Genomic DNA, 27,725 nt, shown 5'->3' with positions numbered 1-27,725 from the left:
AGTTCCACCCAGAGCTAGGTCTGGCGACCATAGTACTAATCTACAAGCCTGGTCAAACCTCCGGAACAGTGCTCCTCCTATCGGCCAGTTCTATTGATCAATACGGAGATTAAGTTCTATCCAAAGGTCCTGGCAGCTTCTCCTGGTGCTCCCATCACTCGTTTACCCTGACCAATGTGGCTTTATGTCATCCTGTAGGATTCAGCATTGTATCAGGTGCTTTCACCTGGCACTGGCCAGCAGATTTGAACTCTAGATGTTGAGTTACACTTCTCTTAGTTGACTTAGAGAAGGTGTTCAATATGGTTGACTGGTTTTACCATGGCGAGGTGCTGGAAGGGATGTGCTTCGGTCCCCTCTTCTGGCAACTCATGGAGCGGCTGTAGAATGCACTACAGTCGCAAATAAGTGTTAATGGGGAGTTCTCCTACACTTTTCCTGTTGGCAGGTGTTAGAAATTGGGTTTTTGGTTGGCAGTCAGGTTGCCCTCTGTCCAAGCAAGAACCCTCACTCTAGTCAGGGTAAGTCACACACAATCCAAAATCAGCCTGTGCTCACCCTCCGGTAGCTTGGCACGAGCAGTCAGGCTTAACTTAGAAGGCAATGTGTAAAGCATTTGTGCAATAAATCATACAATACCATAATATAACACCACAAAAGTACACCACACAGTGTTTAGAAAAATATATAATATTTATCTGGGTATTTGCAGGTCAAAACGATCAAAGTTGCAATATGAATTTGTAAAGATATCACTGAAAAGTGATATAAAGTGTCTTAAGTCTTTAAAGAGTAAATAAAGTGTCTTTCAAGCACAGAGTACCTGGTTTCTGGTGGGAAATCTCCTCAGAGGGCCACAGGAGAAGAGATACGTGGAAAAAGGGTGTGTGCGTCGATTTCTCCTCAGCACACACGGACTTGCGTCGTTATTTTTCACGCGGGGAAGTCGGGCGTCGTTTTCCGGCGCGCGGACAGTCTCTTTCTGTGGATCGCGGGGATTACCAGATGGCCCGGGTCTGAGCGTGGATTTTCCTGCTTGTTTACCGGCTGCGCGTCGTTCTGCGGGGCGGCGCGTCGAAGTTTCGATCTCACGGCGGGCGTCGCGTCGATTTCTCCTTGGAAGTCGGGCGGCGTTGTCCTTGCGAGGCCATGCGTCGAAGTTTTGGTCTCACGGCAGGCGTCGCGTCAATTTCTCCTTGGAAGTCGGGCGGCATTGTCCTTGCGAAGCCGTGCGTCAAAGTTTCGAGCTCCTGGTAGGCGTTGCGTCGATTTCTCCTTAGAAGTCGGGCGGCGTTGTCCTTGCGAGGCCGTGCGTCAAAGTTTTGGTCGTCCCGAAGGCGTCGCGTCGATCAGCGTCGGTGTGCGGCGTTTTTCTTGCCGCGGAGCAAGATGTGCGTCGAAAATTTTGGCGCACTGAGTGTCCAAGTGAAAGCGAGAAGTCTTTTTGGTCCTGAGACTTCAGGGAACAGGAGGCTAGCTCTATCCAAGCCCTTGGAGAGCACTTTTACAGCCAGACAAGAGTTCAGCAAGGCAGCAGGCCAACAGCAAGGCAGCAGTCCTTTGTAGAAAAGCAGACAGGTGAGTCCTTTGAGCAGCCAGGCAGTTCTTCTTGGCAGGATGTAGTTTCTGGTTCAGGTTTCTTCTCCAGCAAGTGTCTGATGAGGTAGGGCAGAGGCCCTGTTTTATACTAAGTTGTGCCTTTGAAGTGGGGGTGACTTCAAAGAGTGTCGAAGAAATGCACCAAGCCCCCTTTCAGTTCAATCCTGTCTGCCAGAGTCCCAGTAGGGGGTGTGGCAGTCCTTTGTGTGAGGGCAGGCCCTCCACCCTCCCAGCCCAGGAAGACCCATTCAAAATGCAGATGTATGCTAGTGAGGCTGAGTACCCTGTGTTTGGGGTGTGTCTGAGTGAATGCACAAGGAGCTGTCAACTAAACCTAGCCAGAAGTGGATTGAAGGGCACAACAAGGTTTTAGTGCAAAGAAATGCTCACTTTCTAAAAGTGGCATTTCTAGAATAGTAATATTAAATTCGACTTCACCAGTCAGCAGGATTTTATATTACCATTCTGGCCATACTAAATATGACCTTCCTGCTCCTTTCAGATCAGCAGCTGCCACTTCAACAATGTAGGAGAGCAGCCCCAATGTTAGCCTATGAAGGGAGCAGGCCTCACAGTAGTGTAAAAACGAATTTAGGAGTTTTACACTACCAGGACATATAACCGCATAAGTATATGTCCTGCCTTTTACCCACACAGCACCCTGCTCTAGGGGTTACCTAGGGCACACATTAGGGGTGACTTATGTATAGAAAAAGGGGAGTTCTAGGCTTGGCAAGTACCTTTTAATGCCAAGTCGAAGTGGCAGTGAAACTGCACACACAGGCCTTGCAATGGCAGGCCTGAGACAAGGTTAAGGGGCTACTGAGGTGGGTGGCACAACCAGTGCTGCAGGCCCACTAGTAGCATTTAATCTACCTGCCCTAGGCACATGTAGTGCACTCTACCAGGGACTTACAAGTAAATTAAATAGTCAATCATGGACAAACCAATCAGTAGTACAATTTACACAGAGAGCATATGCACTTTAGCACTGGTTAGCAGTGGTAAAGTGCCCAGAGGCCAAAAGCCAACAACAACAGGTCAGACAAAATAGGAGGAAGGAGGCAAAAAGTTTGGGGATGACCCTGTCAAAAAGCCAGGTCCAACAGCAGGGGACTAGACAGGGCTGCCCCTTATCTCCGCTCCTCTTCAGCCTAGCCAATGAGCCGCTGGGGGGGATCCTCTGGTGTGATGACCAGATCTGGGGTTGGGGTGGAAATGGAAGGAGGGTGAAGAAGACCTAATCCCCCTCTATGTGGATGATTTACTCTTGCACTTGGCACAGCTACAGGACCCAGGGCCCTGGGTGCTGCACATCCTAGACCTCTTCGGGGAGGCCTCTGGTCTATGGCCCAACTGGTCCAAGTTGTTCCTGGTGCCGGTTGGCCCACTTGTGAGTTGGGGAAAAGGAGAAAAAATATCCCAGTGCAGCAGCTCTGTTTTTGATACCTGGGAGGCTTAGTTTGCCTGAAGACCCTCCTGACCTAGAGCCTTAACCTACAACCATTGGTGACAAGGATTAGAGAGGACCTCCAGCAATGGATAGACCTCCCACTCTCCGTGCGAGGCCAGGTAGCTCTTTTTAAGGTGAAGACCCCCCCATCTCCTATAAGCCCTCCAGAATTTTCCCCTCTAGATCCTGGAAGCTTAGTTCTGGAGCCTCATGACTACGACTTGCTCCTTTTTATGGATAGGTCACCGCCTATGAATTTCTCTAGATAAATGCTGTTGACCGACATATAAAAAGGGGCAATGGCATGGCAGACACTAGGACGCACTATTGGGCATCCCAGCTTGTAGTGATCAATGACTAACGTAACAGGGGCTAGAGGACCCTGCTTACTTGACTGAGCTTGCACTACTGGGGCTAGACAACATCATGCATATACTCTACTGGGGCCCGATTCGAAACACTCTACCGGCCCCAACTAGAGTGGTCCTCACGATATGGAGACATGTGACTCGACTGCTGGGGTGAGATGCTCACCCAACTTTCCCTGTTCTGGATGGGTACCTGGCTCTTCCACACAGCTCAGTTGGAGTTCTTCACCAAATGGGATAGAATTGGGATTTCACAACTCGGGGGTGTCTGGGCAGGATCGGTCATTAGATAATTTCAGGAGCTACAGGATTAATTTTGCTGGCCATCACACAATTCCACAAATACCTTCAACTGTGACATGTGCTGATGGCACATGCCCTAGAGTTGCAAGAAGTACCTGAGTCCTTTGGAGGCTAAACTCCCTATGGACCACTTGGGGGAATCTCTCAAATATACAAAACACTGATTCACAACACCCTGGGCAGATTCTCCGCAGTCAAGAGCACATGGGGAATCTAGGTGGGACCCTTGGATGAGGCGGATTGGAGAGATGCAATAATGGCATCCCATCCATCAGCCATTGTATGGACTCCGATTGATACAATTTAACTATGTTACGACCACATACTACATGCCATTTAGGCTGTGCAGGGCCGTGGCACCCCCGAATTTGAGTTGCTTATGATGTGGGGAACTGGGCACAGATTTTTACTGTATAGTTTGGACCTGCCTCCATATCATCACATACTGGCAGGCGGTAAGGGGGGAGTTATCTGAGATTATTGGAATGCCCTTAGACCCTACACCCAAGGTGGCTCTCCTCGGTATACTGGAAGATGTGGGATTCTCCAGGGTGGAACAGACACTAACTGGGCTGGCCACACTTTTAGCCAAAAGGGACATAGCACATTGTTGGAATCATCCCCTACCCCTACCGAAACAGACCCGGCAGAGAGCAATGGAATGGTTTGCCATGTTGGATGAGCCAATTTATAGAGCAAGTGGCTGTCCTCAGAAATGTCAGAAGATCTGGGGGCTTGGTGGGAACAGTCGGGCTGGCTGTTTTGACTGGTACTGTGTAAGGGGTATGATGGAGCTGGCAGTGGGTGGGGATTCGGGTGGTGGGGAGGTGGAGGCAATCTTGGATAGGTTATGTGGCAAGGGCTGGCTATTGGATGGTACATGCTGTGAAAATTCAATAAAATTGGTTATATAAAAATTTTATTTGCATGCTCCCAATTTTGAACGCGTATGTGAACTTTGTCATTAAAACTTGGTGTGTAAAAAATTATGCTACTAACTCATACAGTAAAGTATGCCATTTTATCATTTATTCAAACTGAAAATGTTTTAATTTTAAAACATCTTTGGAGAAATTCTGCTGCTGTCACATTCAGATTCTGTCAAAATGTCTTTGGGGGGGTTTTAATGTCTTTGTTTTTTTTTTTAGCAAAATACCTAGCAGAAAAAAAACAGCAAAACGGTGATGCATTTTCAAGAAAGGTGCAGTTTCCCATCACATTTCCTTGAAAACCTATAATTCTGAATACTCTTAAGTAAAATCCTAATGTCTAAGGTGATCTTTTAAAACTACAGTTTCTAACAGGTGGAGAGTGGCTGGAGTGGGACCCAATTAACTTGAAGGCACACGCCTTAGACCCTTCCTTGCTTCTTCATTGGTGCTCACCTGGTACACTATCCGCAGCATCGCAGAGATGCCTGTGGATTCCCTATCTGTGGTGTGCTGAGCACCAGGCTCATACTCACACCCCTTGAGGCCTTGTGGCACTGTGATGGGCTTCACTGTAGTCAGAGCCACTGAAATGATGCAGCAGCAGAGGACCAAATTAATGCGCAGAGTTGAGTAAATAATGCAGCAAAAAAAGGCAGATTATGGGAATTAATGCAACACAATTTCTGATAAACCCAAATTCATCATTTTGTCATTTTTTCCACATATTAACCCTGTAAGGGCGAAAACTTTACTTCATTAGTCCCAGTTTAGCATCCAAATATGGTTCAGTGACTAAATATCAAAACCCTAAATCTTGTGATGCAGAAATATAGTGTCAAAAATATTGAGCACAAAATATTGTTTTCCTGTACATATAATGGTGAGTACAAAAATATCCCCCAAAAATATTGTTTTACACTAATATCGAAAAAATATACAAAACTAATGTACTAAAAATATATCATATATTACAAACTAAAAAATATAATTTAAAATACCCAGAAACAAAATAATAATATAATTTTAAACAATATAGACAAAATTATAAATTTCTAGGAATAATACATATACTATTCCCACTCCAGTCTGTGAAACAGTAGGGAAAGCGTTAAACTCAGGAGGGTATCACTATTCCCACTCCAGTTGGTGCAACAGTAGGATACGTATTTTGCTTCAAACACATACTGTTAGAAATGGGGTCTCTAGCTGGCAGTCGGTTTGAATCCTGTCCGGTAGGGACCGTCACTCTAGTCAGGATTAGGGAGATACCCAATCAGATATCCCCTGCTCACCCCCTTGGTAGCTTGGAAAAAGCAGTCAGGCTTATCTCAGAAGCAATGTGTAAAGCATTTGCACATAACACACAGTAACACAGTCAAAACACTACAAAATGACATCACACCAGTTTTAGAAATATAGCCAAAATGTATCTATATAAAAAAAGACCAAAACGATAAAAATCCAACATACAGTAATAAAGATATAAATTTTACAAGATTTACTCAAAAATACAGTTCCCTGAAGTCGACAGTCCCACCTGGGGCTATCACGGCGACGTGATCAACAAAACCAACAGTTTAGGCCAGCTGCGGTGTCGCGGGTCAGTTATGGTGTTGGGAAGACCCGCAAACAGTACCTTGGAATTGCAGGACATTGTGATCCTTGTGGTGCACTCCAGAGAGCAGCGTTGCTGGCGTTGTGGTGTTGGTTCCGGAGTCGGTGCTGGAGTCATTGTGCCCTCGGGGATCGGACCCGGGCTGATGAAATCAGGTGCGCTGGCGTGAATGGCATTGTGGCTGCGGTGTGAAGCAGGACGATGCGATGTATGGTGCCCACAGGTCACGGTGCAGGCAGCGGCTCGGTGACAGCGTCCAGCAGTGTCAGTGAGACCAGGGCTGCGATGTGAAGAGGGGCGGTGCGACGTGCGGTGTTACCAGGTCACAGTGCAGGCAGCGGCGTCATCGTTGCTGAAGCACTGTCGTCGGTAGGCCCAAGCCACCGGTGCAGGATGGGACGACGCTTTGTGACCCTCACCACTGGTGTCCACAGGCCACGTGCAGGCAAGGATGCCTGGTGATGACTCGGAAGGCAATGATGCTGGCGTCGGTGGACAGGGACTGCGGTGTGGGACGGGATGGTGCTTCGTGTGCCTCATGAGTGGTTTCCACAGGTCACGGTGCAGGCAGCGGCGACGGAGTCAGCAGGAGCATCGTCGTCGGGGATGGCCAGGCTGCGGTGTGAGCAGGCGATGCTGTAGTGCGGGGCTCACATGTCGCAGTGCGAGCAGCGGCTCAGTGAAGTTGTCCGATGACGGCGTCGGAGAGACCAGGGTCGCGGTACGAAGCGGGGCAGTGAGGCTTCGTGCGGCGTCGGCAGGTCACAGTGCAGGCCAGTGGCTTCGTTTGCAGTGTCGCAGTGGTTTCTCCTCTTGAACAGCACAAAACACACAGTTCCCAGTGCTGCAGGTCGAGGAAATTGAAGTGGCAGGTCTGAGCCATGTTTACAGGGCTACTAATGTGGGTGGCACAACCAGTGCTGCGGGCGGACTAGTAGCATTTGATTTACAGGCCCTGGGCACCTCCAGTGCACTTTACTAGGGACTTACCAGACTTACCTTATTTTAATACAAGTATTCATTTCATAAAATTATAAAACGATTAACATAAAATTAAATATATACATAAAAAAATAAACAATTAAAATTATCAATTTTTAAATAATTAATATAAGAAAAATTGCTATTTTAATAATTATTTCATTAAATTCCTACACTATGGTCACATATTTAACATATATCTAAATTTCAAAATTATAATAATTACACAATTTACAGAATTACTTAACAATTAATTAAATAATAATAAATAAATAGTTTATAATTAATCAAATAATATTTTTTTACCTTCCCACCCTATGCCCGTACAAACCCAACAACCCACACCGAAAATATAAATTAAAATTATAATAATTGCACAATTTACACAATTAATTAATGATTATTTAATAATGTATCAATAATTCATAATTAATACATTATTATTTAATTAACTTCCCATCCTATACCACAACAAACCCAACAACCCCCCCAAATGATAACTTAAAACAATATTATTTACACAATTTACATACTTAATAACCAAATAAATAATTAATATGAACTAAAAAATATATAAATTAATTAGACTTAATTAACTTCCCTGTACCCCTACAAACCACACAACGCACTACAATACTATAAATTACTATTTTACAATTAAATTAAAAATATGAATAATTTAAAATTACTAACTATATTTAAAAAACATTACCAACAATTGCACAAACAATATAAACCATATACATTAAAATACAATTAAAATATTATTTAAACACACAAAGAAACTTAAAAATCAATATTTCTCACCTTAAACAATCGATATTTTTGTCAACGATATTTTTGCACACAATATTTCTGTCACAATATTAAAAACTCAATATTTCTGCAAATCAATATTTTCAACTCAATATTTTGTTTCAACGCCTCCAAATACAAGAGACACTGGAAGGTGATCAGTCAACCAGATCTTTAGTTACTTTAGAAGCAACATTTTCTATTTAAAATCTGAAAATTAAGCAGCAGATGATGGATTATGTGGCAAGTTCAACAAACCCATAATTATTCCAAAAACATAGCAGAATCGCATAATTCCAGTGGCTGTCAGTAGTTTACTGCATTCTTCCACTGGCCCTCGCCTCACTTCACACCGACCCATGATGATAATAAATCCTCTTCGTTTGTTCCACACAAACTATCATCATTAGGTGTGTCCCCCAGGCGCCGGTCTCTTGGTTTGCTCCTCCCATCTGTACCGTGCCAGGTGTTGTCCTCTTTGTGAGGCGGCCACTGCCCGCGGACAGTGCATCATTGGTAGTGGGGTGCACTCACCTTTCACGTGCAGCCCCAGGGTAGGGAATCTTGTATGAACGTCCCTGGAAGCATCATGATTTCTGTCCCTTTCTCCGTCACTCAGGATGCCTCTCATTTGTTGGGTCCAAACTATTCTTAAGATTGTAGAATGATGGAGACTGAAGTTTCCCCTATGTGCCCACAAACCTGCAAATCCGCTCACAAAATATCTTATTCCCCTGGTTATTCTGTGTGTCTTCTTATCATCCAACACCCCCCTGAACACTTTGACAGACAGGTCCTTCAGGGGTTGTCCATCACATAATGACACCCTCTGTGTTGACATTAAATTTGTGTGTACATTCTTGTCAGCATCTTGCGGCAAATGTCACCCACTGACTAACCGTATGGATTCTTTGGATACGGTATGAAAGAGCCTTGTTTCCCATTTATGTTCTTTTTTGCTTTCCAGTCATCCCTGGAGTCTAAACGAGTTTCCCTTTGCCTCCACCAGGGGAACCTTTTGCTCTTTCCTCCCATGATGCTCCCAAAATTCTAATTCCATGAGTTGCACAGGAGTTGTCCACTATTGCGTCCAAGTGTGTATTGTGTTTACCCCCTTTTAAAGAGATTGCTTTTTAATAGTTTCAGTCTCTCCGCTCATAAACTGACATCCAGGCCTTCCTTCCATGACACCGCTGTGTTTCATGGCTATCAGTGTAGCCGTGTTTTGTGGTTGAAAGGGAATGCTTCACCGCTCATATTATAACTGAGATCACAGAGGGAGTAATACATTCGATTGTACACTGATGTGACTGACAGGAGCAGACGACACTGTTAAAGTTTTGAATAGTGGCAATTAGGCCTTATCATTCATCAAACGACCCCTTAGCAAATGTTTTTTTCTTTTTTACTAAATAAATTACAAGATCATCTTCTTGGAGAATACTGTCGATAATGGACACTAGATGGCGGAAGAGGCGCATTTACAGATCAAAAATACTTTTGCTTTACACACCGTCTAATAATGTTTGCTGTAGTAATGTACATTTTTAAAGAACTTTATTTATACATTAAAAACCCGCACATACCCATAATGCTCTCCACGAAATTGCTTCTTCAGCTGTTCTTGTGAATACTACTTTTGTTATAAAATTGCTCTATTTTGCTTGTCTGTGGGTCCTCAGCTTCTGCTGTTTTGCCAGTATCTTGTTTTTTATCATAGTAAAAATAAATTCATAGACAAAAGACGGGCTTTCAATCAGCCTTCCTCTTCTATTGGTCTTTTCATGTGTCATTCACATTTTGCTTCCGCCCATCAGAGATAACAGCATGGGTCACTGGGTCAGCCCACTTTAACCATTTGGGTGATCTTCATTCTGAGTCCAAACTGAGGTGGCATGGTGTGCAGAATAAATATGGACTAGGATGCAGCCTGAGTAATTACAAGTGGCTGAGATGAATTCAAGCTTTCCATCCATCACTTTTATGTATACTTTAGAATGATGGCCAGAGTGGGATGGGTATGCCCGGATGTGAGTTCCATGTACACTTGTAAACTGGAACCCAGCCATGCTTCACTGGTGATCCCCAACCAGGGCGAAACTGCTCTTGGTTTGCTTGTGTTACGGTTTGGAGAGTGTATTACCTGGTAATTCGGGCTGACCATTTCCCGTTGGTGCAGGGTCAGGACTGATTTGCATATGATTGGGTCCAAACTAAGGTGGCAGGGTAAGCAAAGTAATTAATGCTTGGGATGCGGCCCGTGAAATTACTAGTGGCTGAGATTAATCCAAGCATTCCATCCATCACTTTTTTCTGCAATTCAGTGTAGCACCATCTTTAGAAGGCATCATTTTTTCTGAACTGAAACTGGACTTAAAGCTCCTAGGTCATGCTTTTATTTTTCCAAATCAGTAAAACCTAACCTACTACTTTCGTCTATCTTCGTTATTTACCACCATGTCGCCCGCGGCTCCCACAGGCATGAGGTGCTTCCAGCTGTCCCATCTTTTTCCATCACAGACTTTTGTGGTGGACAATGTGAAGCCCTTAGAGTTGAACCAAAGTAAAGCTAGATTTTATTGCAACCTCCCTGGGATGCAGTAAAGCTTCTTCCTACTACCAGTATTCCAGGGTACTGAGGTTCTTCTCCCATGGACTTCTCAAATTGTCAAGTATGACCTGGGAATTACTGGTTAATTTCTTATAAGTGTGTGGTGCCAGAATATTGAGCTTTCACTATCGACCTGCACGTATCTCTACCCCAAAATATTGACTTCAACTGCATTCTCTATATAATTTGTTTGGGAGTTAGAGTAGGTAATCTAAACTTCTTTGTGTATGCTTATTTTGACTGTACATTAGTAGAAGTTGAAATTTTAGGGTTGATACCATTCAAGTAGATATTTCTGTGGTTGATATTTTGACACACAACCCCTGTAGATCATATACAAAGCCCCCTGTTAAGAGTATGTGTCTGTCATCTCAAGACGAGTGATCAGGCATGAACATCCTCACCTCAATATGGTGCTTGCAACTTATGGAGAACCTGTATTTCCCTAAATTTGTAGCTCCATGGCAATGAAATATATGGATCCACTTTTGCGCTGTTCAAAATATTTCGTTTCCTTGTGTCCCCAAGGAACTCAGTTTAGATATGCCCATCAGATCCCACCTCCAGAAACTTTCCAGACCTGAAAGGTTGCACAATTTGTTCATCGCCCATAGGGTGGTCGCGCATACCAATCACCCTTGCACCCTACCAGGGCTACAGCAGCTTTCAAGGCCCGTGTGACCGCTTCATTGCAAAAGGCAATGTTGTGTTCACAATATCACAAATGCAGGTACTTTTCTGATCCATTTCCAGCTTGTCCAGCCTCAGTGATGGCTCATCCTGTTGAGCAAACACCAGCCTAATTTGTAAAAAAATAAAGAAATTCATAATAATTATTGCAGGTCCTCAAAGTTTTTCTAGGAGTCCATCACCAATGCTGCCAAATACCAGCCTGCCAACTAATAAGGTTGCCTGGCCTTGATTCTATATCATGCCTCTTTCTTCAGCCTTGATACATTTCCTCTCCTTTAATCAGACTCTAGCAGGTTCTTTTTGTTCCCTTTGTTCTCCATTTGTCATTTATTCCTATCATTCTCTGCCTTCTTCATTCTTTCCTTTCTGTCTTTCTCTCTCTCTCTGGGTCAAAGTCTGAGGTTGAAAAATAAGTTCTGGTCCCTAAGAATGAGTGGCGGTGCCCACCACCCGCAACCACCAGTACAAATTAAGTGCCGGCCAATCCCCAATCCCTTAACATGATTATCTGTGTAGCCCAGTGCTAGGTCCTAAGATGTGAAAGCAGTATTCGTCGTTGTACACACTTTTAAAGGGTCCCTACTGAGATTTGCAGTTAACCTCAGCCTCACAACAGGGTCTAATGATTATATTCGCCTTGTCAAGGAAATCTTTTCAAATCCAGAATAGGATGTTCTGCATTACATGAAGAAACTTGGCCGACGTCATCATCTAAATTAGCTCCCCTGCTCACAAGAGATGGGGAAAGGCCTCTTGTCTAGTGCATGGTAACTGGTTCTATGTCCTAGGGGTGGGGTGTTGTCCTCAGATCTGGCCTGCTCTAGAGTTATTTGTTTCCAGTTTTGCAGAGTATTTCTGCATCGTGGTGTACATTATGGGGCTCGATTCATAATGGGACTCCGCAGTCCTGGCAGAGGCCCTGCAGTCGTGGCGGAGACCTGCGCTCGTGTCGGGACCTCTGTACTCCAGTTACCCATTGCGGATGTCCCACCACAAGCGCAGGACCCCTGTCAAAACTGCGAGCTGCCACGACCGTGGGGGCTTTTTGTGAATCAGGCCCTCTGTGTCTAGTTTCAGAGATCTCATCTAGAAAGCGATACCCAGTTCACAAGATCAAAAGCCATGGCTGTAGTTCCAGGGCCCTGGTCTAAAATGTGGTGTACAGTTCTGGAGACCGGAAGCCGCAGCTCTAGCTCCAGGGACCTTATCTAGAATGCACTGTCCAGTTTTAGACACCAGAGGCAACAGCTCTTGTTACAGAGGTCTCATGTAGAATGTAGTGCCCACATCAAGAGACCTGAGGTGACTGCTCAGGTTCCAGGAGCCTCACCTAGAATGTGGTTTCCAGTTCTGGAGACCAGAGGCCACAGTTCCATCTCCAGGGTCTTTATCTGTAATGAGGTGATGAGGTGTCCGCTTCTGGAGACCGCAGGCCACAGCTCTAGTTGCAGAGGTCTCATCTAGAAAGTAGAGCCCAGTTTAGGAGACCTGTTGTCACACCTCTAGTTCCAGAGGCCTCATCTAGAATGTGGCGACTAGTTCTGGAGACCTGAAGTCACAGCTCTACCTCTGGGAGCCTTAACTAGAATGTGGGGTCCGGTATTAGATACATGAATCAGCAGCTCTACTTCCAGAGGCCTCAGTTAGAACGTAGTGCCCACTTCAAGAGAGCTGAGGTCACAGCTCTAGTTCCAGGGGTCTCATCTACAATGTGGTGTGTAGTTCTGAAGATCCGAGGCCACAGCTCTAGCTTCAGGAGTCTTACCTAGAATGTGGTGTCCAGTTTTAAAAACTGGAGCCACAGCTCTAGTTCCAGAAGCCTCATCTAGGAGACCTTTGGTGTCAGCTCTAGTTCCAGGGGTCTCATCTAGAAAGTGGTGTCCAGTTCTAGAGTTTGGAGGCCAAGCTCTAGCTCCACGTGCCTTAACTAGATGATAGTGTCCAGGTCTACACACCAGGTTCAACAGCTCTAATTTCCAGGGGTAATCTAGAATGTAGTGCCCACTTCACAAGATCTTGGGTCACTGCTCTACTTCTAGGAGCCTCACCTGGAGTGTGGTGTCTTGTTCATGAGACCTGAGGTAACAGTGCCATCTCCAGGGGCTTTATCTAGAATACAATGATGAGGAGTCCAGTTCTGGAGACTGGAGGCCATTGCTCTGGTCTAAGAAGTCTCATCTAGAATGTAGCACTCCGTTTAGAAGATCTGAGGTCAGAGCTGTAGCACTAGAGCCTCATCTAGAATGCGGTGTCTAGTTCTGGAGACCTGACGTCACAGCTCTGCCTCAAGGTACCTTATCTAGTTCAGTTCTAGACACCTGAAGCAACAGCTCTAGTTCCAGAGGCTTCATTTAGACAGTAGTGCCCACTTAAAGAGACCTCAGTTAATAGCTCTGGTTCCAGGTGCCTCATTTAGAATGTGGGGTCTATTTCTGAAGACCAGAGGCCACAGCTCTAGTTCCAGAAGTTTCATTTAGACAGTAGTGCCCACTTCAGAAGACCTGAGTTCATAGCTCTGGTATCAGGTGCCTCATTTACAATGTGGGTTGTAGTTCTGAAGACACAAGGCCACAGCTCTGGTTCCAGGTGCCTCAGTTAGAATGTGGGTTGTCGTTCTGAAGACCCGAGGCCACAGCTCTAGCTTCAGGAGCCTTATATAGAATGTGGGTTCTAGTTCTGAAGACCCGAGACCACAGCTCTAGCTTCAGGGGTCTTATCTAGAATGTGGTTTTCAGCTCAAGAGACTGTAGGCCACAGCTCCATTACCAGAGGCCTCCTCTAGAATGTGGCACCCAGTCTAGGAGACCTGAGTTCACATCTATAGTTCCAAGGGTCTCATCTAGAACGTGGTGTCTAGTTCTAGAGACCGGAGGCCACCCCTCCGCCTCCAGGTGACTTATCTAGAATGTGGGTCCAGATCTAGAAAACGGAGGCCACAGCTCTGGCTCCGGAAGCCTGATCTAGGATGTAGAACCCAGCTCATAAGACCTGAAGCCAAAACACCTGCATCCTGGATGAAGGGAATGTGACAGATAAGTGTGCAGTATTGATGTCTGTATTCAAAAAACAGATATATGAAAATAAGCCTGCATTTTTCAGTGACATTTTCTAATAAAAAAGAGATTATTTTAGCGCGGAATGTGGAGACTCCGGAGCAATACTAGAGCAACGTTAGAAAAAGTTTCTTTGAAAATACATTGATAACAAGGAACAACATTCAAAAGAAGGGGCAAAGTTACATATAACATTAAAGAGAATCTAACCTGCCTGGGACATGCAAGGGTGAAATGGCAGGGAGCTCTCGAGGAGGATGCTGCAGCCATGTTAATGCCAATATGTGCCAGCAGGCCGGATGGATTGGGAATACTGCGTGGGATTTCAGCAGACGTGGGAGAATAATTGAACCGAGTAAGCTCAGGTAAACCAGGAGGGGGTGCAGGCTGTGCATGGCAAGAGGATTTAGAGAAATGGGCAGAATAGATGTCACTTGAGCAGGCACAGGGATCAAACAGGACATAGCACTGTCCAGAGGAGTGAAGATGGAGACCGCTCAGAGACTCCGTCTGGGAGAAGCGAGGAGGCAGTGAAGTGGACCTGAATACATGCAGCTTCTGTAAGGACAGACACTCACAGGAGCAGCCTGGATGTGGCCCACAGAGACACAAAGAAGAGATGTACAGCGCGCATAAGCAAAGCTGAAGACCGGCCAGGGTATGTAAGGACAGACACTCACAGGGCAGCCTGGATGTGGCCCAGAGAGGCACAGAGAAGAGAGGTACCCCGCGCATAAGCAAAGCTGGAGACCAACCAGGGTCTGTAAGGACAAACAGTCGAAGGTCACTCTGGGTGTGGCCCAGTGAGGCAAAGAGAAGAGATGTACAGCGCACATAAGGAAAGCTGGAGACCGAACAAGGTCTGTAAGGACAAATTCGAAGGTCACTCTGGATGTGACCCAAAGAGGCACAGAGAAGAGATGTACAGCAGGCATAAGAAAAGCTGGAGACCTGACAGGGTCTGTAGGGACAACCAGTCGAAGGACAGTCTGGATGTGGCCCAGGGAGGCACTGAGAAGAGATGTGCAGCGCCCATAAGCAAAGCTGGAGAGCGGCCAGGGTCTGTAAGGACAAACACTCACAGGGCAGCCTGGATGTGGCCCAGGCAGGCACTGAGAAGAGATGTACAGCGGGCATAAGCAAAGCTGGAGACCGGCCAGGGTCTGTAAGGACAAACAGTTGAAGGGCAGCCTGGATGTGGCCCAGGCAGTCACAGAGAAGAGATGTACAGCGCACATAAGCAAAGCTGGAGACCGAACAGGGTCAGTAAGGACAACCAGTCGAAGGTCAGTCTGGATGTGGCCCAGGGAGGCACTGAGAAGAGATGTACCCCCCCGCATAAGCAAAGCTGGAAACCGACCAGGGTCTGTAAGGACAAACAGTCGAAGGTCACTCTGGATGTGGCCCAGTGAGGCAAAGAGAAGAGATGTACAGCGCACATAAGTAAAGCTGGAGACCGACCAGGATCTGTAAGGACAGACACTCACAGGGCAGCCTGGATGTGGCCCAGAGAGGCACAGAGAAGAGATGTACAGCAGGCATAAGAAAAGCTGGAGAACGGACAGGGTCTTTAGGGACAACCAGTCGAAGGTTAGTCTGGATGTGGCCCAGGGGGCACAGAGAAGAGATGTACAGCGCGCAGAAGCAAAGCTGGAGATCGACCAGGGTCTGTAAGGACAGACACTCACAGGGCAGTCTGGATGTGGCCCAGGGAGGCACAGAGATGTACAGCGCACAGAAGCAAAGCTGGAGACCGACCAGGGTCTCTAAGGGCACTGCGAGAAGACAAAGCGCATACAAAAGTGGGCCGATACAAGAGACAATCATTTGGACCAGTTCTGAGGCTGCTCCACGGCCAGGAGGGAGCAGCACAGGCCCGCCAGAGGAGCGTAGCGAGAAATCCGGGAATTCCCTCAAATCTGCAATTCCTGTGTCTGGAGCCAGGACACTCCCCTGCCGCCCCCTCGGCCGGGGTCTGCTGGATCCAGGGAGAGCTCTCCCAGCCTGGCAGAGAGCGGCGTCCGGAGACTGGACGAGCTGGAGAGGCGGCATGTGAGTGTCTGGGGAGGAGGGAAGGAGTTTGGGAAGAGGGGGAGGCTGAGTCGGGGTGCCTAGGGGTTGGGATGAGAGTGGGCCAGATACCTGTGGTCCCACTGTGGCCTATTCACTCTGCTTCTGTAGCCCGCCATGGTGTCCGAATTTACCCTGAAATACTGACCCATGGTGTCTGCCCCAGACCCAACCTGCCCTCGTCCTCCCAGCTCCAGCGCAGTACTAGGCCGCCCCTACCCAGCCCAGCCCCCTCCCGCTCGCACTGAGGTTACTTCCTCGTGTCGAACAATTTTAATTTACGTCTCTAATCACGCACCCTTACTCCTGGAAAAACCATACCTTCTACTACTGTCATTTCTTAAGCATATCAGAAGACTCCCTCAGCAGATCTTTTCTCAAGATGAACCGCTGTGATAGAACCCCATCTTCCCCGTCATGTGATTGGTGCGATATTTTTTTGTTTTAATTATTTGATTTTTTTTCCATTTTAAGTTTTATATGGGGAGCGCCTAAAACCTGTCAGAGTACCTCACAATATGTTTTACATCTCGTAATACAATATACGACAAATGATGAGTTTTAATATTCCTCAAAAGGCAACTGTCGCGATACAGCGCGACTTAGCAGTGTCACTATACCAGTGAGGGCTCTAACACAGCCCCCCCTCTACTGCGGTTTCCACGTAGTTCAGTCATTCCCGGTCTGTGCATCTCCTCTCTCCTCTTCGGGTGTGTTTGTAACAGTCAGGTGCGTGACCATTTTTACAATTTAGTTTCAGTTCCAAGAAGTCTTTATTTATGTGCACTCTACTAATCTGTTGATATTATTTAATTTTCTAAACTGTTGTGGACCCCCTGAGTAAGTGTCGCGGCCCCCAGGGGTCCCCCGGATCTCAATCTAGGCACATCTGCGGACAGTTGAAAATGTTTGGCAGTTTGGATGTTGTGTGCTTGTAATGGTCAGTGCTCTGATATCTCAGTGTCTGTTTTTCATTAACTGGGATCTGCACAACATCCTCTTAGGCAGTAAACAAGTGAAGGCATAACTGGAGAGCGCAGATATTGACGTAGTTTGGTGGGTTAGTGTGCGCATCTGTGCTGATTACAGCACAAACCAATGGTCAGGGGTTACATAGGTACCAACTCACACGGTGGCATCGTGTGTCACACAGTATCTGCTCTCCTCACACGGTCTCCCAGTCAGCAGCCAATATCACACGGCAAACCACGCTCCGGTTCAGAGTTTCCAAATTGGGTAATTTTTCAAATGGGTGACCTTTTTCTCATTTGTACAGGAAAAAGTACCACTGGCGGCTGTGGGTCAATATTTTTGGCCTGCTGGATAATAGTAGTGTGCGTAAACAACTTAATTTTCCACCCGCCTATTATGAGGCACGCCGCTCCAGAAACTGGGGTCTCTCCCTGCCTCAGCATAAGCGGTAGGTAAAGGTCTACCAATGACAGTGTGCAATAGATTATTTGCCCCTCCCTCCTTGGCCGCGTTGAATCACGTGTCCTAAGTCGGACCAATTGATGAGTACTGTCTTCCCCTCATAGTGCGCAGCGTGCTGCTAGTCAGTCAAAGAGAGTGGCTGACAGAAGAAGCAAGCAGCGTGTTGTGCACTGCAGCAGCACTGCTCACTGGCGGCCTGAGATCATTAATAAACTCACTTTGACAGTAGTAAAGGTCTCATAGCAATGAACTTGAGGCATCATGATACCCAAATGGGACAAACCGAACGTCAATGTACTAGGGGACTGCACCACTTTTCTAGCGCCCCATTGTATCCCCCTAACTACACCATGCATGCGTCGTATTTACAATACAGCACACCATTGCGGTTGCGTTCACATTAGCGACATCATTTATGATGCTAATGTAGCGCTTTGCTGGATTAGCACCATAAATTATGGCAAAAATGCAGCAAAGCACAGGGAGGCCCATTGTTTTCAATTGGAGCATCATCTTAGCGGCTGCCTTAGGCATTAAGAATGACGCTAAAAATGGCTCAGTGAAATCTATTACATTTCAGTGCGTGATTTTTCTGAGCCTTCCTATGTGGGAACGCCCCCTTACATACATTATGCCTGGCGCAGGCATAATGTGGCGCAGGGGTTTACAAGGTGGTCCACTTTGTAAATATGGCACGTGGAAAATGCCAACTCAAAAAAACATGACGCAAATGTGGCGCAAGGTGGCACTAGAGACATCATAAATATGCCCCTCATTTTTTTTCATACTTTACCCTAAGCGCGCCATGTGCGCCTAGCCAAATCAGGACAGAAGGAAGCACTCTGTGACATGTGTTTCGGAACTGCACAGGCCTCAGATAATTTTCATCACATTATCCAAGCTCTGTGCAGTGCTTCAGTGGACGACACACAGGGCTTGCTTCTTCTGACTCTGACTGACTAGCGGCACACTGATCAATTATGGTAAAGCAAGAGAAAATTACCGTCACAGCCACGTCTTGAGCTTGACACTGTTAATGTCAGTGTCTCAAAGTTTAAGACACTGACAGTAACAGTATCGGGCACGTCTGCACGAGATGTAATGGTCTCTACGGTAATTTGCTCATACTTTACCCTAAATGCACAGTGCACCTCTAGTAAGTTAGGGGTATATTTACTAAGATTTTACACTGTGTTTGCATCACAAAAGTGACGCTAATCAACAGAAAATCTTTTTTTTACCTATTTACTAACCAGCACAAAACTTGTTTTGCGCCGGAGAGTACCCTAAAAGTAACACAAAGCAACATGAAGCATTGCTTTGCGTTACTTAGGACCATGGGGGTGTTACATGGGTGGCACATGGGCGTTCTCATGCTATCGCCCATGACTTTTGATGCAAAACCCTATCTACAAACAATAGTAGACATGGTTTTGTGCCAAAAATAATGACGTGAAAGCAGGCGTTACAAGGAGAATGTTTCTCCTTTGTTTTCCAGCTTTGCATGTGTGCTGTACTGTGCAGCACACATACAATGTAGGAAAAGCTTTAAAGAGTGTCTATGCATAGTATTTTGCACACGGAAGGGTACTGTTCCAGTACAAAACCTATTCTAGACTCACGCACACACCCATGCACTGTGGCGGAAAGGTGTGTATGTGTGACGCACTGCAGCAGATTTCTGATCCAGCGCAAGGGAGTGGGGAGGAGAGTGACATATTTCTGTAAATATGGCGCTCTCTTGCGTCCTCCCTCTCATGCAGTGCAGATTTTTTGGCTGTTGTAATGTGCTGCATGAGAATTCAGTAAATCTGGGCCAGTTAGAGTCAGAAGAAACAAGGACTGTGTGTGGGGTGCAACAGCACTGCACAGGCCTCAGATAATTTTAAGACACTGGTGGTAACATTGTGAGACATGAGACAGTTGACTGTGACCTGTCGTGTCCCAAGAAGTATTATAATTGAGTTCCTATTTCCTAATTTAGATGAAGGCCGCACATTGCATCTACTTTGTAAGGGTGCGCAAAGTCAAAGAATTAAGGGCCAGATGTAGCAAAGGTTTTTACCCATTCTGTGTCTATGGGAAAAGGTGTTCGTACATATGGCCCTAAATTCCTGACCCTTGTTGCAATTAATTCGATTCTTGTTCCTTTAAAGCCTTGCATATTTTGGTGTGCATTTTAATTTAAGAGATGGTGCACTAGGAAATATAGCTTGGTGTATTAACCCCTTCCTTGATGAGGACGGAGCCGTTCCGTCCTCAAACACAGTGCTCGTGTGCTGAGGACGGAACCGTTACGTCCTCGGCACATGAGCAGGAAATCCCTCTGGTGCAGGAACCAGAGGAATTCTTTTCACCCAAAACAGCCTCTGGCAGAGGGGAACAACTTCCCCACCGCCCAACGCTGTTTATAGTTTTCAGGGAAATGGTGATCAGCGCTCACGGTGTGCTGATGTCATTTCTCTGAAAAGGAAAGTGAAATGAGCCGATCACCTCATTTCACTTTCTCTGCATCGGTGCTCATGGGGATATCGCAGCCCCTAGAGCACTGATCCAGCCAGGAGAGGTATTGTTAAAAAGGGGAGAAACTCGCCTTTCCAATGGTACCCCTCGCCAGTGGATCCATGCTTGGGGATCACCGCTGCAGGGCGATCAACAAGTAGGGATCCACCTACTAGACACCAGAGAGGGTGGAGCAAACGCTTGGGCAAGGGCTTTAGCTCTACCCCCATTTTTCTTTAGGCCAGTTCAGTCTTCATGCCTCCCGGGGTTGAGAGAAAGACCTCTACGCATCAGGGATCTTTTTTGTTCATGTGTAGGGGTGGGGGCTGCCCATAATGGCTATGCCGAAGCACCCCCCAAAGTAAATAGAAAAGACTTTCTGCCCCCCCACCCGGGGCAGATGGGGTAATTACCCCCGATCTGCCCCCCAGAGGTGACACAAAGCCCATTAGACACCAGGGTATTATTTTTTAAAGAGAGGTGGGGCTGCCCACAATGGGCAAGGCGATGCCCGACCATATTTATAAATGGGGACAAAAGTATTTCTGCCCCCCCAAAGGGGGCAATAGCCCTGATCTGCTCTCCCAGGAGGAAGAATGTCCACTAGGGAATTTTTTATAACACATAGGGGTAGGGCCTGCCTAAAATGAGTATGCTATTGTCCCTCCCAAACACAAATGGGCAGTGTTTTTCGGGGCAAATGGGGGTTATTACCCCAGTTTGTCCCCTCCAGAGGGGAAGAAAGCCACTAGACACCAGTGATTTTTTTGTTTTGTTAGTGTAGGGGTGTGGGCTGCCCAGAATGGGCATGACAATGCCCCCCCCACACAAAAAAGGTCACAGTTTTTTTGCCCCCCCCGGGAGGCAGAAAGCCCACTACACACTAGAGGAGTTTTTTTTTTAAAGAAAGGTGGGTCATGCCTCCACCCCAAACAAATGATGACAAAGTCTTTCTGCCCCATGGGGGAACATGAGGTGATTACCCCCTATCCGCCTGGCTGGGCATACAGCCCACTAGACACCAGAGAATAAAAAAAAAAATAGAGGGGTGGAGGCTGTCCACCACCATGTGCATGGTTATGCCCCCACCCCAAACTGAAGCGGGTCACAGTCTTTCTGCCCCTCCCCCTGCAGACCAAAGCATCTCATCCCAGTGGCAAACAAGAGGACATTTGGGGCCTGATTAGGAGTTCGGTGGATGAGATGATCCGTCTGCTGAACTTCCGACGGGAAGGTTGTCGCAATGCTGGCTACCTCCCCGCTGGGCCCCTTATGACTTTCCTTCTGGGTTGACAGGCAGAAACCAAGGTTTCTGCCCGTCAGCCCAGCGGGAAAGTGGAGGCAGCATTGTCGCTAGCTCGTAATTGAACCGGCAGCGATGCTGCCACCTGCAGGATACACCAGCACAGTCTCAATGCTCACTATCTTCTGTACACTCAGTGATCATTGCGAGAGTGCTGAGCAGAGGGATCCCTGCACTGCCCATGCCAAGTGCATGGGCAGTGCAGGAGCCTTCCCGTGGCCGCCTGCACCTGTTCTCTGCTAACCTTTTCATGGCGGTCGAAAAGGGTGGCGGAGAACCAGGCCATAATCAGCAGGAAAGCGCTGGATGCAGCGCTGCCCTAGCTGATTGCGATCTGCACCCGCCGTCAAACCCGATGGAGATGCCTGCACCCTGGCAGTGTGACCGTCAGGGTCGTAATGTGGCAATAGGATCGCCACAGCAGCGGCGCTCCCTGACCGCCACCGGGAGGCTGGCGGTCTCAAGACTGTCAGCCTTGTAATGAGGCCCTTGATTCTATTGGGTTTTGATTTTACATACAGGTATAGAGAGCTTGGCTTACTCCCAATATCATCCCACTTGCAATGATGAGCGGCTGCCCTCTTTGGACTTGGGCACACTGCCAACTGGAAAAACCTACCAGACCCATACACTTCTGAAAACTAAACATCTGAAGAGAGTCCATAGTGGTGTGCTTCAAATGAACCCCACACCATTTTCATACCTACAGTGGACTTTGCCTGAAATCATATATTTTCCCTACATTTCTGTGATGAAAACTTCTGCAATCAACAGGAATCCACAAAGTCCCTACCATCCAGCATTGCCTCATCAGTATTGATAAAGCAGGTGCCGCCCTTGCATAAACAGGTCATTTTGTGATAGATAATTTTGATGTCTCCACAATATGTTTTGGGCCCTTCCCTGTTTGGGGTTTGCAAGGGATTCTGGGTAACAGAACCTGGTGGGAGCCACACACGTCACCCAATCCTAAATTCCCCTGAGTGTCTAGTTGAAAAAAATTTAGAGGTTTGCTAGGTCACCGTAGGTGCCAGCTGAACTAGGACACAAGATCCACAGCTAGGCACATTGCAAAAAAATTTTTTGGGTGGAAAAATGTGATGGGTCCATGTTGCACTATGGGCTGTTTCCTGTCGAGGGCAGTAGGCCTACATACACATGTGAGGTACCATTTTTATCAGAAGACTTGCTGGGTAGAAGGAAGTTTGTGGCTCCACTCAGATTCCAGAACTTTCCATCACAGAAATTGGAGGAAAATGTGTTTTGTTAGGCAAATTTTGAGGTTTTCAAGGGATTCTGAGTAACAGAACCGCATGAGAGCCACAAAAGGCACCCCATCCTGGATTCCCCAGGTTGTCTAGTTTAAAAAAATGTTCAGGTTTGCTAGGTTTCCGTAGGTACCGGTTGAGCTAGGGCCCAAAACCCACAGCTCGGCACATTGCAAAAACAAACAGGATTATTCTAACTTTGGAGGAGGTGTTAATCCGTCCCAAAAGTGACGGAAAAGTGACGGATTTACCACCAGCCGTATTACGAGTTCATTATATCCTATGGAACTCGTAATACGGCTGGTAGTATATCCGTCACTTTACCGTCACTTTTGGGACGGATTAACACTCCTCCAAAGTTAGAATAACCCCCAAAGTCTGTTTTGGATGAACAAATGTGATGGGTCCAAGTTGCGGACACCAAGCATACCAACACAAGTGAGTTACCATTATTACAGGGAGACTTGGGGGTATCAGGCACAGCTCCTCCATAAGCGCGGAGAAGCGTTGCTCCCCCCGCCAGCAACGCCAGCTGAAAAACCTTTCAAAGAAAAGGATAATAAACAACGTTTATTATCTTTTTCTTTGAAAGGGGCATGCCACAGGGGATTTCTTTGAAAGGGGTGGCCCACAGGGGCCACAGGGGTGACGTGGATTGAGGGGGAGTGCGCATGTATATTTGACCGGCCGTCTCGGGCTGGCCAAACACACATGCGTACAGGGCTCTCTCCAGCCCAGCAACACAGTTGCCGGGCTGGAGGGAGCCTGCACAGGCTCGCAGTCTGCCTGGAAACACCCAGCCAGAGCACTCCCAGCCAATCCTGATGCTGCTTTGAGCTGGGAGCCTGTGCCTGTGTTCAGTGACGACGCAGGAGAGAGGAGAGGCACGCGTCGGAGGAGGTATGTTTTTTAATATTTTATTTGAATAAATCTAAATGTATTAATACTCCCCACGCCACCACGCCCGCCCCCAGAAATCCCTCCGAGCTGCGACTGGTGGGATGCTGGGTGGAAGGAAGTTTGCAGCTCCCCTCAGATTCCAGGACTTTCCAACACAGAAATGTGAGGAAAATGTGTTTTGTTAGACACATTTTGAGTTTTGCAAGGGATTCTGGGTAACATATTCTGGTGGGAGCCATATAAGTCACTACATCTTGGAATACTTTAGGTGTCTAGTTTTCAAAAATATACAGGTTTGCTAGGTTTCTCTGGGTGTTGGCTGAACTAGAGCCCAAAATCCACAGCTAGGCACATTGCAAAAAAAGGGTCAGTTTTTAGTGGAAAAATGCACTGTGCCCACATTGTGTTTTGGGCCATTTCCTGTCGCATACACTAGCCCTGCCCACACAAGTGAGGTACCATTCCTCTATATTTTTTTTCACTCTTTATATTTTACCAAATGAATTGCTATAAACCATTGCAAGGTGCAGCTCAGTTATTGGCTCCGCGTTCCTCAGGTTCTTGGTGAACCTAGTTGCCCTATATATCAGTGCAACCACAAGGGTCTAGTGGATGTGACAATATATTGCTTTTAAAAATCTGCCATATGTAGACACAAATGGCTGTTTTTTTAACTCAATTTCAATTTTTTATTTACTTTAAATGTTACTTTCTGTAGGGAAACCTTGAAGGATCGTCTTAAATGACCCATTGCTGAATTCAGAATGTTGCCTACTTTCCAGAAATGTATGGCTTTCCGGGATCCACTATTGGTTTCATACCCATTTCTACCACTAACTGGACGGAGGCTGTAAGCACAAAAAATAGGAAAAATTTGCTATCTCACAGTAAAATGCCAAAAACTCTGTTGACAAACTTAGTTTTCTGATTCAAGTTTGCCTATTACTGAAAACTGAAAAGATGATGATTTTAGCACTGTAAACCCTTTGTTGAAAAACCAGACACTTTCTTCTGCATCACTTGCCCCACATTTTGCTGTATATTTGGCTAATTTCTCTGTACCCTCCATGGGAATCCACACACCCTGGGTACTTTTAGAATCCTTAAACTGACATCTGTTGTAATTTATAAGCTAAAGGCTTGTCAGCTTTGTCCACCCTTCAAATTCAGCTACTTGCTTAATGGTATGGGCTGCATCTGTCGCCAACAATTCTTACAGTTCACCTCTCGCACATCTAAGATTCCTGTAGGTATGTCTTGAACTTTTTTCTTACATTCCTGTTCCATTCTGCCTATCTCTGTCCTATTCCAGCCTAAGGTTTTTACAATTTCAGCGAGTTCGAAACCGAAAATGCAGAATGGCAATGACTCAGTTTATAGATAAGCAAACTTTCATTGGAAACAGATGAGGAAGCCAAAGCAAAATCAGGGTTAGGCTACAGTTTCAGCCACGTCTCTGTTAAAGAGACTAAATCAGCACTTTTCTCACATAATTAAAGTGCCAAATGTCTGCAGAATGTTTAGGGAAGGGGAACATGTTTTTTATTTACAAAGGGCCTGATTCACAAATGTAAACTTAGACGTTTGGTCTAAACTTGGACTAAACTTAGACCAAATGTCTAAATAAACGACTTTGGGAATTCACAAAGGGCATTTACGAGTAGTATCTTTATGTCTGCACTTGGGGCAGAGATCTACAGCGAATACGGACATAAAGATACTGCTCGTAAATGCCCTTTGTGGATTCCCAAAGTCATAAACTTAAATGTTTAGTCTAAGTTTAGACCAAATGTCCACGTTTACCTTTGTGAATCGGGCCCAAAATGTGCAATCCAAAACAGCAGATTAAAGATTTTGCTTTTCTTTGTTCAGCTCTATTTTAATAGACAAGCAGAGACTATCTGGCTCATTATGAACCCGGCGGTTCAAAGCGCCATGCCGGTGGCGGGGGAAAAGACCGCCACTGGCATGGCGGTCTGAATGGCGGCGGCGGAATACATTATCCGACAGGGAAGCACTGCAAGCAGCACTGCCCTCCGGAACATGAACCCTGTTTCCCCCAGACTTTCCCTGGCGGGTTCCCCCACCAGAGAAAGGCTGGCGGAAGGGGTGCTCCGGGGCATGGGCAGTGCAGGGGCTCCTGTGCAGTGCCAAGGTTGCTGCTGCCCCCGCCGCACTGAGGCATTGACGACGGCTCCATGTCGAGCTGTCAGCAATGTCCCGGCCCTGCATTCTGCTGGGCCGGAGGGCGGAAACACTGTTTCCACCTTCCGGCCCAGCGGAATGTTCATAATGCAACCGGCGGGGTCGCAAGGAGGCTGGCGGTCTATGGAAAGACCACCAGCATGAACACGGCAGGGTTTACCGCTGTGTTCATAATGAGCCCGTATATGTTTATTGTTTGCACTCCTTAAATAGAGAAAAGCTAGAATGTCTTTCTGCATGTTTCTACACATTCCGGGGTACTGCCCCTTTTAAAAATATTTTTTAACTGACTTGTATTGAAGTGTTTCTAATATCTGTCTGGAACAAATATCCACCAAGTTTTTGATGTGTTTAGTTTTGCACTAGAGGTTTTATTTTTATTCTTTATGTTTAAATGTACTCACTCTTTCATATGAAAGAGCTACACACCAAGGTAGAAAAACACCCATTTAATAAACAAAATGAAACCAAATGACAAGAATCCAAAAAGGGAACCTTGGATGCTTGCCTGGCAGACCAGCACTTCCAGTGGGTCAAACAGCCCACATCAAGGGTGAAACATTCTGTGTCATGTAAGGTCTTCCTGGTCCAGAGCTCCTGTTTCCTGTCACTACAACAGTTCAGGCAGTATCTTCTATGCTCCACCAGTGCCAGTTTTGTGGTCTGCTCCTGTCAACGCAAGTAACCCCTGACCCTTTGTTCCTCCCACTGTGGATGACATCCATCTCCTTCTCCTTTCTCTTCTTCCAGGCCTCTGTACCCTTCATTTAGGGGCAGTCCACCAGGAAGTACCCCCAGGCATCTGTATTTTTGGGGGACCCTGGGAGGCTGCCACTCCAAGCAGTTTTCTTGATTGTGGGATCGCACTGCCAAGTAGGCAGTCTATGGGCAAGCAGGGGTGGACATCTACCTTTCTATGAACAACTATCCCCCTACACTTTAGGGAGACCAAAGGCAAAACACAGCTGCACTCCCCCATTGACATTCATTACCCTATAGACCTCTCCCTTCAAGCACTGTTCTGGGAATACCTGACCTTCCACTACCAGGCTCTGGTTGGCATAGCTATCCTACAGAGCTGTGATTTGGACTCCATTCACTGCAACTTTCTGGAAAGACTTCCTGGAAACCCCTGGGATCACCAGCTTACCTCCTGGGTCCACTTTCCATCAAGGAGCACTAAGGTGTGGTCTATCCTCTCCTCCTGAGAATCATCTCCCCCTTTCGCTACACTAGCCACCTCTATAGAGTGCCCATTAGTGAGTGCCTTCCGGGGCATTGGGTAGCTCCCCTCCTATGCCTGGCTGATGACAGTCAATGCACCTGCCCCTTTCAAACGGCTTTTTCTCCTGTGGGTACCTTACTTCCTTCTTCCCTGAGGTGGATTGGGACTCTCTCCCTTGTCGGATGTTTGGGGCCCTAAGGTGTTCTCACTTTTCTGTCTGTTGGTACAAACTGGTACCTTCTTGTACACTCTGGCGCTGAGCCAGAGGTCACCCTCTTCACCTGGCTCCGTAGGGGTAGTGGACTTCAGGTCTGTTAGGCACTGGTGCAACTCTGTGAAGCAATTACTTAAGCTATGTTCTAGCATAAACAAATTACATGGCCCCTCGCAGCCCTTAACTTTACTGCGCCTTTTC

General features: G+C 46.6%; 1 protein-coding gene across 1 annotated transcript in view; it reads left to right on the top strand.

Moving 5' to 3' along the window:
- Positions 1–16,222: 16,222 nt before the first annotated feature.
- Positions 16,223–27,725, top strand: part of C1R (complement C1r) — a 63,735-nt gene continuing 52,232 nt past the window's right edge. The window contains exon 1 of the mRNA XM_069243027.1: positions 16,223–16,455. Coding sequence (XP_069099128.1) covers positions 16,454–16,455 — 2 coding nt within the window. The 5' untranslated portion in view covers positions 16,223–16,453. The remainder of the gene's footprint in view (positions 16,456–27,725) is intronic.

This window comes from Pleurodeles waltl, chromosome 7 (genome assembly GCF_031143425.1).
Source record: "Pleurodeles waltl isolate 20211129_DDA chromosome 7, aPleWal1.hap1.20221129, whole genome shotgun sequence".
Lineage (NCBI taxonomy): Eukaryota > Metazoa > Chordata > Amphibia > Caudata > Salamandridae > Pleurodeles > Pleurodeles waltl.
Note: the sequence above shows the minus strand (reverse complement) of the source record. Positions and strands in the feature narration are given on the sequence as shown.